This window comes from Melampsora larici-populina (genome assembly GCF_000204055.1).
Source record: "Melampsora larici-populina 98AG31 unplaced genomic scaffold MELLAscaffold_65, whole genome shotgun sequence".
Taxonomy (NCBI): Eukaryota; Fungi; Basidiomycota; class Pucciniomycetes; order Pucciniales; family Melampsoraceae; genus Melampsora; species Melampsora laricis-populina.
In genome coordinates, this window is record NW_006768829.1 from 112,912 (window position 1) to 125,296 (window position 12,385).

The following is a 12,385-nucleotide window of genomic DNA, read 5'->3' on the forward strand; positions in this document are numbered from 1 at the left end:
TCTTTCTTGATTGTAAGTTACAGAATCTTCAATACATTGCGCTGCTCTAGCTCTTGCTTTACCAAGCATATCAAAGAAACTTAAAGAAGTTGGATGAAATTCAACATTTTTATTTTTTATCTGGTCTTTTGGTAATCTGGGACAATAACCTCTCTCTACTTCAAATGGTTTCTTCCCTGTTGTGCTGTGTATGCTGCTATTATATGCTAATTCTAGGGCTGGTAGTAATGTATGCCAGTCATGTGTATATCCATCCTTATCTGTGTAACAGAGTCCCTCAGTACAATATCTCCTGATGATTTCAGTTAAGGTACTAATATTTCTTTCACTGAGGCCATCAGTTTGTGGGTGGTATGCAGTGGAAAGAGCTAATGTTGTTCCAATAAGTGTATGTAGGCTTTTCCAAAATTCAGAGGTAAACTTTGGATCTCTATCACTGATGATGATTCGTGGTAGTCCCACATCACTTATTATTCTTTCCCAGAATAGCAATGCAATGTCCATTGCTGTTGCTTCTTTGTAGCATGGTAAGAACCGTGTTCTTTTTGAAAATCTGTCCACAATGACTAGTACACAGTTGTAATTGTTAATTAATGATGGTGGAAGACCAGTAACAAAATCCATGTTAATGACTTCCCACGCATAGGTTGGTTCTTCTATTCTTTGAAGTAGGCCAAATCTTTTTCCTGTGGCTTTATTTGCTTTTTGGCATCTTTCACAAGTTTTTACGTATTCTTCAACATCTTGTCTCCAATTTGGCCACCAAGCTGTGCTTTTGACTCTGTCTACTGTCCTGTCTTCTGACAGGTGTCCTGACATAAATTCATCATGGCACACGTGCAATGTTTGTTGCATGTGCTCTGTAGTTATTATTACTAAAACTGCAGTATGCTTTTCCCTAAAGTATAGTAGGTCAGATTCAAGTGAGATTTTTCCCTGAGCTAATCCATCTTTCCAAGGTTGCTCAAGTGTGCTTGACAAGCTCAAATCAGTATTACGCGCAGACAATATCCTGGTAAGTTTAGCTGTGTTACTATTCTTTTCATAACTAGCTTTCACTTCATCAAAGAATTCTTCAGATAATTCACATAAACTTATCCCCATTACAGGAATGTCTCTTTCCATCTCCTCTGGTTCCCATGCTGGGTTACTGGAATCATTTGGTAATGCCATTCTACTAAGTCCATCCGCATTGTTATGGAATTTTCCTGGTCTATGTGTAATTGTCATAAATGGTTTATACTCTTGTATTGCCATCATCCATCTCAACATATGTCTACTTGGAGATTTGAGATTTGTCAGAGACCTTACTCCCGTACAATCTGTTATTACTTCAAAGTAGCTACCATCAAGGTAGTAGTGTAATTTTTCTAAGGCCCAAACTAGTGCTAAAGCTTCTAGTTGTGGTGAAGAATATCTGGTTTCAGTGTCTGTCAATTTTCTGGATATAAAAACAATTGGTCCTTCCTTTGGTTTTCCGTCAATTATCTGTGTCTGATGGAGTGCTGCACCTAAACCTTCAATTGATGCGTCTACGTAGAGTTTAAAAGGTTTCTCAAAATCAGGGTGAAACAAGATTGGTGCTGTTGTAAGTATTTGTTTTATTTTATTCACTGCATCAATTCTTTCTTTTGTCATTTCAAAAACTACGCCTTTAGCATAAAGTTTGTATAGGCTACGCGTAATGATTCCAAAGTTTGGAATGTGAGCTCTGTAGTAGCTTGTGAATCCTAAAAATGAACTCAGTTCTTGTTTATCTTTTGGACAAGGTTTTTGTAGGACTGCTGCTACAGAGTTTTGGTCTACTGCTACCCATAGTCCTGATACACGATGGCCTAGGGCTTTACATTCTTCAAAACCAAAATGGCATTTCTTTAAAGATATGGTCATACCCATGGCTTTGGCTCTTATCAATACTTTTTCCATTGCTTCTAGATGTTCTTTCCACGTAGTGTGAAAAACTATGATATCATCAATATATACTTTGAGCCATCCTTCCCTTAATTCTTTTGAAAATTCTGTATCCATCATTCTTTGAAAGAAAGCTGGAGCATTTTTTATTCCAAAAGGCATCCTTATATATTCAAAAATTCCCAAATGACAAATGATTCTGAGGAATTTCCTGCTACATATTTCCACGATGTTCTGGTGGAATCCTTTCATTATATCCATTAGAGTAATATGTTTTGCATTAAAAAGGTTAGTCAAGGATTGGTCTATTCTTGGCAAGGGATATCTATCAGGCTTGGTGTACTGGTTTAGAGCACGAAAATCTCCGCAAAGTCTAGATTTATCATTGTGCCATGCTATTAGAACAGGTGAAGTTATATCAACTTCCTCATCACTACCCACTTTTCGTATTACACCCATTTTAAGTAATTCTTCAATGTGTTTTTCTATTTCTTTTCTACTTCTTGGGCTAGCTGGATATGCACCTTTCCTTAGGATGGGTGGGTAAGGTTTGTCTATTGTGAGTTCTATTTTCACCGGATGGTTCTTAATAACTCCTAGAGGTTGTTCTCCCAAACCAAATTGATCTTTGTATTTAATGACCATTTGAATTATATCTTCTTTCTGACTGTGGGTAAGATTGGGTCCAAATTCCGCTTCTAGTATTTTCTCTCGAAGTTTCCTTGCATCTTCAGCTATTGAAGTTTCTTTCGAAATGTCAGGTTTAATTGACAAAATCTCTTTATGTTGCATCAAGGCAAATTTGATACTTTTGTTATTATTACCAATGGTGAAATATCTTTCTTTACTATGAAATATATCAAATCCATACTGGCTCAAGTTTTCTGCTCCTAAGGTGAAGTATTTATTGTTTGCATTTTCCATTACTACAAATTCAGCATTCATTCTGATTGATTGTTTAATATGTGGGAATATCACAGGTAAACTGATTACGCCTAAAGCATGAAGTTTACTACCAACTCCGGAAAATTTTACATGGCTACTGGGCATAATTTTTTCTTGCCAGTCTGGTACTATTTCAGATAAAAAATGTTTTCCTACAATTGAGCAAGATGCTCCACTGTCTAGTAGCATTGGTACTTTACAATTATTCACTAATGCTCGAGCCATTGCATGGTGGCCTAGTGTATGCGCCATTCCATCTGCTGGTTTGGATTTTAATAATCTTGCATCAATTGTATTCCCCATCTGCATGTCATCTTGCCATGAATGAGGTACATCTGCTTCAGCTTGTAATATATTGATGTCTTTCTCATTTTCTTCATAAGTATCAATCATACAGACATTCTGTTGTTGTTGATTTTGATGATCTTCTCCTTCACTATCTGAACTTGAATCTCCTGAGAGTTGTCCTCCGTGAAAGTCAAACTCATCATTCATATTATCACTCTCTTCGGTGTCTTCTTCAATCACATTTATTTTCTTATCTTTACATCCTCTCCACTGATGTTTTGGATCTTTACTTCCGCAGTTAGGGCATGCCCTGGACGGCTTCCTTTCTGATGTACTTGGTTGGACTCTTGTACTAGAGGGTCCTTGGGTTTTATCATCTTGAAAGGTGGCTCTATTGTCAATGAATGGTCTTCTTGGTCTATTCAAGTATCTTTTCTTGGTGATGATGGTTGTATTTTCAAAAATATCTTTGAATACCATCAGAAACATATCCCACTCGTATGGTGTAGAGAGTTGGCTCTTAATTGCATTTCTAGCATCACCATCAACTTTATTCAAAATCTTGTTTACTATTCTGTCCTCGGAAGAATCTGGATCAAAAGCTGAGATTCTCTTCTTTTGTTTCAAAGACCATGCCGTAGGATCTGTGTGTATATTGGCATCAAATTTGTCTTTTATAAATAAATCTTCCATGTTATTTTTCCAAACATTATTACCAAATCTCTTATGAATTTCTTCTTTCCACTCATCCCACGTCATAGAACCTCTAGTTTTACGTTTATCCATGTACCATTGTCCCGCTGTACCTGTGAAAGCTGTTGCTAAATGACTTACTACCACAAGAGGGTCCATTTTTAGGGTAATGATCAAATCATCACACCAGTCAATGTAATCATTATGATTATATTCACCGTCTCCGCTAAATTTTTTCCAATCTTTACCCGTAGGCCAAAGTTTAGTCAAAGCTTTTGTTAAGTTATCTTCTCTAGCAGATTCTGTTATACCCGTGTGAGCAGTACTTTCCCTCATAAATGTTCTTTCACGAGGTGGAAGGGTTTCTTCCCGTACATCTGCTCTTTCACGCATTGTTGGGCTCTGAAAGTCTCTATGTACTGGTGTAGGTTCTACATAACTTACTGCTCTTTCTCTTGGTTCTGTTGTGGCTAGTCTGAATCTGGCTTCTCCTCTGAGTGATGGATCAACTCTTGGGTTCTCTTCAAAAGGTGAGTTGAAATGTCTGTTCTGTACATTTGGACTTGTTTGGTTTATGGGGATGGGAGTATTATTAATGTTACTTCTCACCTCAGGTTTGAGTTCTTGAATGATTGATAGCCTTGCTTCATTGGCATTGTTATCCATTTGGGTCAGTTGTTGTTGTATTTCGACATTCTTTTCTAACAGTTTATTGTTTAATATCATTTGTTGTTGCAATATTTGATCTGCAAAAGATTTCATTTGGATTTCTTGTTGCCTTAATAATTCTTTTCCTAATTGTTCATGATTGTCTTTTATATTTTCTTGTAATGCGTGATAAGATTTCATCATGCTACTTTCAAATTGTTGTTGTTGTGTATTCAAGTTTTCACGAATCTTTGTGATATTTGTATCTTCTTTGATTTCACTAATTGTTGAGCTAACTTGGCTTTCGTGCTTTCCAAATTTATTAAGTAGCTCTTCAATTTTATTATACGGGTCTTTAATTGGTAATTTTATTTGTTTATCTATTTTAGCGTCTAGATTTTTTAATGCAACTCTCATTTCTACTAAATCACTTACTATTGTGTCACTTGTTTCTCTGATACTTACTTTGTCTTGGCTTCTTTCTTGTGATAGTTTATTGATTGTCTCGTGGAAATTTTTATCGTAACTGTTGAGTCTGGATGTCAGTCTTTTCTCATTTTCTGATATACGTGTAGCAATTTGATTAGCTAAATTTGTCATCTGTTTAACCATATTTTGTTCAGAAGGTTTAAGTGTTGGTTCTTCAAAGATTTTGTTCAATATACCTCTAATTTGTAATACTAGAGCTTGAGTTTTGTTTAGACTATACATTGGTGTGACATTTTCAGTTTGTATTTCTGTCTCTCCTTGTTTAGCATTGTCACTTGTATTTGATGTTGATGCACTAGTTTCTTTATTATCACTAAAAAGTGCTTGTTCTTTCCCTTTACCTTTGTTTTTAGATTGAGTCTCACTCTGAATTGTTTCTCTTTGCTCTTTAGATTCAATGAATTGTTCTTTTAGTTCTGATAACTTACTTACAAGGTCATTATAAGGTTGTTTGTAATGATCTTGGTTATTGATTTTGTCAAGGATTTTTTTAACTTCTGTAATTTGCTCTCTTAACTCAGTAAATTTAATCATTGTATCATCATAGGATGATTTATGTAATTGGCAATTTACCTGGAATTCTCTCACTCTCAGTTGCTCACTATTCTCACATTGATTCTTCACTAAAGTTAAAGTGGGTTGTATATGTTCAACACATTGGTAGATTGCATAAGTTTTTCGTCGTATCAGGTCATCTAAATCTAAACTAGTGTTTGAAAGAGCAATAGAAGAGGAAATTTTTGAAGAAGGGTTTGAAACTAAATACGACTGGTTGAACAGTCCTTGATCGTTTACTTGGTCAAGCTCATCATCTTCCATTTTCAAGGAATCAATCGAAGGTGATACCAAATGAGCAAGATTTTCATCTAAAGGTGGCCCCGTAAAAGGAGTTTCAGTAAACAAGACAGAAGGATGATAATGAAAAGATGAGCTAGGAGGTGGAAGAACACTTACTGTTCTCGTTCTCTCTCCTTCCCTTTGCCCTTCGGGTCTTGGTCCGAGTCGTCCTTTTTCATCCTTTTCACTACTAGGATCATGTCCAACAAGTTCGATGCGTTCTCCGCTAACTCGTCGATCTCGTCGTCTCGGGCTCGCTTCTTGCGTTGGCTGGATGGGCCTGGTCTCGGGGTGTCGAAGGGTTCCATCGTTCGTGGGTTCAGATGGTATGGGTTGTAACCCGCTACTTCTTCTACCCTTGATCGATGACGTCGGCCTCCCAGGAACTCCTCGAGTTCCCGGTGGGCTTCCTTGGCTGCTCCGAGGATTTGTCGGTAGGTCGAGTTGTTGTTCGCGACTTTGGCTTCGTCCAGGTTGCGTTTGAGATTGATAATAGCCTGACGTAGTCGGGCTTCCTCTAGCTCCCGGGTTTGTTGGTACGACGGTTGAGCTGGAGGAGGTGGAGGTAGGTTGGGGTTGTTGCTCGCCCCTGGAGTCGGTTGGTGTTGTCGGTGCACTGGCGATGGTTGTGGTGGGTAGTGATGTTGCGGATGGTAAGCATGGGAGGGCGCCGCTGGGTACTGAGCCACTGGAGCCGCTAAGTGAGGAGGGTAATTGGGTTGATAATAGTACCCGGCTTGTTGTTGCTGGGTCTGCAATTGTCAAATTAGGGTTCTTATTAGTGTCTTTTTCTTTAGTAAATTTCTCAACCAGTGCCGGATCGGGCTTACCTGATGCTGGTAGTGGTTCGAAGAGCTCCACTGTTGACCTTCGTGTCGATCGTGAGCTCGGCTCTCCTGATTGTTTGGGTTTGGATGACCCTCGTGCACTGGTTGAGCTGGCTCGGCTCGCCGGTTGGGATGATCTGGTGGACATGGTGGTTGTTTTTAGGATGTGATGAGAAAAGACGGAAGAGAAAAAAATATAAGAAATCTGGAATCGATTCTAATTTGAATTCACAACTAGAGATAGATAGAGAAATAGACAAAAGAGGAAAGTGTATCAAGTGTTTCTCTTTTTGTATGGCTTACGGTTGTTTTGGGCAGCTTGTCCTTGGTTCGTTTCCACCGAGTTACCGTCTACGGAAGATTGAAGTGTTAGTCAGTTTCTTGAATACTGAGAAGGATAGATTGTGTAGGGTTTTTAAATCGAGCTTTATTGAATGCTCACTTTGGTGTTGAACTATCAAGTTCTCCGGTGGGGCTGCTTGTGATCTGACTTGATCTCTTGTCGTCTCTTCTGAGCACACGGAGTCGATTTCGATATTCGCTAATGGATCTTGAGGGATCGGTGTTGCAACTGTAGAATCTATCTCTATAGGTTCCTGCGTAACGTTTCCGTACGCGTCCTCAAAGTCAAGGACTGATCCGTCGATTGCTGGTGTGGAGCGATGAGTACGATCTGCACCTACAGATTGACGCCCAGACTGATCGTTCGGCGTGCCGTGGTTAGCAAGATCTAAAGAGTTGAAGATGTGTGGAAAAGACACTAATCGAAGAAGATGGGAAAAGAAAAAAAAAAACAAGAAGAGAAGGAAGAAAAAAAAAAAATAAGGTCAATATAAAGGTACTAAACGAAAAGAGTCGGAGGAATAGTAATGATCTAAGAGGATATCGTGATAAGAAGAAAAAAAATTTGTTACTTTTGATTCGGTAAATTACTTGAACTAAGTAAAAAAGTTTTTTAGATTTGATCGAGTTGGTTAAGTGAAGGTAGCAATTCGGTTTGTTCTCAAATGATTTGCTTGACGGAAATTCGAGGTGAAGATCACAGGTCTTCTTATACGAAAGAGATCTCTGATTGTCTCGGTCTTCGATGCGGTTGTATACGAGCGCCACTACGCGGATGATGTCGTCAGTCTTTCTTCGATGTAATGAATAGAAGTTAATGATGACTTACTCATCCACTTTACTTTTTTCAATCTTGCTGTTATTGTTTGTTCGATACCTCGTATGCGGATATAAGCTGGAATACTTTTCTTTTCTCTAATCGAATTTGTTGGATAGAACTTCCGATTGTTATTGATTCTGTATTGATTGTCTAAATGATTCTTTTTAAAAGAAATGGAATACGAGGTCAGGAGGAGAAAGAAAGAGAAAAAAATTAGATAGATTAATGGAATTTGTGGCTTATTTGCGTACTTACACTCTCTTATTGATTCTCCGATTACGGAATTTTTTCTCGAATTCTTGATTCTGTTTGGTTGCCGTCTCAATTTCTTGTCTTTGATCTGATTTTCGACTGATCGTCCAGTTATGATATCCTGAAAATGAAACGTTCCTTTGTTTGATTGTATGTGATTTGCTGATTTCGTTGGGGTAATGAAATTCAAGTACGTTGTATGTACTTGTAACTACGGTACCGACTCGTCGGTTCTGTTATGTGACTCCTGGGTTCTTTTCGATGGAATACTCGAAATTGGTATTTCAGAGTGTTACTCAAGGAAATACAACCACAACCAAACTGAAAAAATAAGAGAAAAAAAAATATGTTGAGATATGATTTTGATGAAATTATGATAATCTCCTTAAACTTTGAGAAAAAAATTATTAGATTTTTTGTGATATGTATTGGTCAAGGTGATTGGTGATCAATCACAATGCTTAATTGCTTGATGATTGTATTAGGGATATGAGTTAACTATTATTAGTTCAGTGAGATTATTGGTAATGAATCACACTTGTTCCTACAGTATAATGGTTTCTTATTCTTTGTCTAGTTATATGAGACTCACACTTTTGGTAAAAGTTGAGGTTGGTTTTTGGATTTCAACACGATGAGGCCCCCAAATGTGAGGGTAGAGGACTTAATTGAGGACTCTATGCTCACTAAATGGGTCAAGTATGGTAGTATTATTTTTATGTATAATGTTTATATTTCAATTATAATGTAATTACAATAAAAAATAAGACTAGGATGAGAAGAGGAAAGGGGAAAGGGTGGTCTGTTGGATAAATCCAGACAGACTACAGTTAAGAGACTCCTGAAGAGGAGGTTTGTAATTATAATATATAAATGTTATAATTAATGAAGGATGGATCCCACAGTCCTTCCTTTAATCTTTTAAGTAACAGATTAAAGAGTGAAATAAGGTCACTACACTGGTTGTTCTTAAAGTCACCAACTTATGGTTGTTCTTAAGGTCACCAGCCTGAAAGTACTTGTATGTAGGTCACTAGCCTTGGGTTGTTGGAAGGTCACCAACCTAAAATAGTTCCTACTTGGGGGAAGTAGAGGATCCAGGAGGAGTGAAGGTATTACTTACTTTTAATCAAGGAACAGATTAAAGTAATGAAGATATCACTAGTCTTATATTTATAAGACTCTTGATGTTACTTCAGTAGAACTTTAATGGTTCTTAAAAGTAGTGTGTAATAAATTGCTTGAGGGAAAATCCTTGAAGGCTGAGAGAGGAGGGGTTTATATATCCTCCTCTCCAAACCTAATTGTAGTGATATTTGATTGTATCATCACTGTGGTTTAGGGTTTAATACTTGCTATTAATTATTATTATTATTAATATAACATAATTACATATACGTGTTATGTATTTTATGTAGTATAAGCATTTTAACTCTTGACACTGAGTTATGAGGTGTAATTGGTATTTTATTACATGTTACATATGTTTTTAAGTTTATATACATATGTAATTGATGTTTGTATATGTTTTATTATATGTTACATGTGTTTTATGAGCTGTATGTACATGTAATAAGGTTTATAAGTAAAAGTACAATATTATAAGTTAGTTTTGGGTACATGTATATGTACTCAGGGCTGACAGCTTCAGCCTACCCTCATCTGGTCAATAAATACCCTGGCCTTCTTCAGGTCAGTTTCTTTTCTTCATCCGCTTTGTTCTTCATTTGTGGTGTCTAGCTCAAACTAGTTGTGTTCTCATTCTCGTATTGCTTTAGATTAATCATCTTACACTCACCTCAAAAACTCGATCATTAACCATGTGTCCCCCCACCCCCAGTGATGGTTCTCCAGTCCTTGAATCAAACAAATCACCTGCTCCTACCCCTACCCGTAACCTTCGTCGTCGCGATACTTTACCTTTACCGTCCCCTGGTTTTGTGTTCCAATCTAAGGATTCTCGCCGTGCTTTAGTTCCCCCTTCCAACTCTCACAGTCACTCTCCTGCCAACTCGTCCAACTCAGACAAATCTATGTCAATCTTGATATCCGAAGAGGCATCATCCAATCAATCTGATCAATCCAGCTGCGAGTCCGACGACTCAATGCTTCGTCAGGCCCGATCAAGAAAGGCTTCTACTTCAAAGAAGTCCGTTGTAGTGAAGAAAGGACAAAGCAGCTCTGGAAAACGTCGAAAGACCAGAGGTAAAGTTCCAGCCATGTTCAAAGCCAAGTCAAAGGTCCGACCGATTGTACCAGCTAAGAAGCGCAAGCGTCTCGCTGTTGAGGTGAGTGTTTCCTTTTTTTATCTTTCTTTCATTTGTTAATGTATTATTTCGACTCTCTATTTCATATTTAAATCCTAGGATGTCGAAGTACCAGTCTGCATCGACTTAGTCCAAAGCTCGGATGTTGAGGTTGTCCAATCCTCTGGAGTGCGCCGAGCACAATGTGCTCGAGTAGGTCATCTATTTGATTACTATCACCCTCCAGTCCATGTCAAAAAAGAGGTATGTGGTATTGATGTCTTAGTTTTCTTTTATCTTTTTTTCCTAATCGATTTCTCACTTTTTATTGTTTCTTCCTCATTATTTCAATTCAGACCGGGCCCGACCCCCGTGGATTCAAATGCAAGTTCTGCGATGGGATGTTTGTACGTGGCAAGAACAGCAATTATAATCTATACGGACATCGTGACGGCGCCAAAGATTGACCTGCTTGCCCAAATCGACACCTGGCCATCGAGGCAGGGATGGACCTACCTCGCACCTGGAAGCAACAGCAAGCAGCTCAGGCCCCAGTTGTAACAGGTACATTAGGTACTTTAGACTCTTTCTTATCCCGGGCAACCTTTAGTCTCGATCTCCTCAACCATGTCATGGTCATATGGATCCTGCGTCATGCGCTTGCATTTGCTCGTTTTGAAGATCGGATCCTGCGTGCGGCCTTCAAGCTTTCGAATCGACAGGCTACCTTGAGAACTCCCAAGTGGGCAGCATCCATGTCCAAGGAACTATATGTTGACCTTAGTTTGTCAGTCATCAAAGAAATTCAGGTGGGTGACTTTCTCATTTCCTTTATCTTGATCTCATTTCCTTTATCTTAATCTCGTTTCCTCTTTTTCTTTCCTTTATCTTAATCTCGTTTCCTCTTTTTCTAATTTATCTGATCTTATGTTCTGTTGATCACATTTTTCAATCTGATCTTTGACAAACAGGATAACGATGCTCGCTTTTGTTTACTCCACGATGTGTGGACTACAAAAGGCAGCAAGTATGCCTTCATTGGGGTTTCAGCTAATTACATCGACAAACAGTGGACCTATCTTGTGACATGGAATCATTACGGTGTGCTTCTTGCTCAGCCAGTCGCACACTTCCTTATGAAGCATGATCTCCACAAGAAGATAAGTAGTTTCCCTTATCTTTCCTATTGATTAAAATCATATACTGACTTGAGATGGTGTTCTCTCCTTTTGTACTCTTACTTATTAGCTCAAACCACAGACTCTGGCTCGAACAACATGACGATGGCAGCAGAGCTTGAATCTGTTTTTGCAAATGCTGAAGACCCGGTTTTATGGGATTCAGACGCTAATCATGTACGTTGTTATGCTCACAAGTTAGGCCTTGTGGTTAAAGAAGGACTCAAGACGCTTGGTATCAAGACATCCAAATCAAAGCCTTCAAACCCCGACATGTTGATGCCGATTCCAACCATTCGAGTTCAAACAGCTGATAACGATGATGAGGATATTCAATATAGTTCAGATGAAGATGACTATGATATACCTCCTCATGCGCGCAAATGTTCTTCTGAAAATGATGATGATGTAGACTCAGATGATGAGATTGATGACAAAGCGTGCTCCGTAATTCTTGGGTATCAGAAGGTATGTTTACTTTCCCTTTTTGTGATTTCCTGTTTTTCCTCTCATCGTTTGATCTGCTTACTGACAATCAATTTATCCAAATCAGGCCAAGAAGTTCAATAAATTCTTATGTCAAAGTGGTGCACGTCGAGGTGAATTCAAAGGTAAGTCGTCCCAGCTTGGCTATCAGGGACCTCAGCCCATTCCTGGGTGGGGATTACGCTGGAACATCAATCTGGATGTGTCCAATCGATTGTGCTTAGCCTGTGATGTGAGTAGACTACTCACCTTTTGATTTCTCGTATTCAATTTCCAAAACTGACCAGCAATCGTTTCAGGTGGCCGATGCAATTATGACTTCTGATCGTAAGACTCGGTATTATCAGGGCCTCTCCATTTCTCCTGAAGAATGGGATGCCCTTGAGGTTTTGAATCAAGTATTGGAGGTAAGTTGAGCTACAT

The 12,385-nt window shown here is 38.5% G+C and overlaps 1 protein-coding gene across 1 annotated transcript; it reads left to right on the plus strand.

Annotated features, from left to right (window-relative positions):
* Positions 1-9,872: 9,872 nt before the first annotated feature.
* Positions 9,873-10,379, plus strand: MELLADRAFT_68299 (uncharacterized protein; the record flags this gene model as incomplete). Its single annotated transcript, XM_007416840.1, has 1 exon — positions 9,873-10,379. One exon carries the CDS (start codon positions 9,873-9,875, stop codon positions 10,377-10,379), a length of 507 nt encoding a protein of 168 aa, XP_007416902.1.
* Between the last annotated feature and the right edge of the window lie 2,006 nt (positions 10,380-12,385).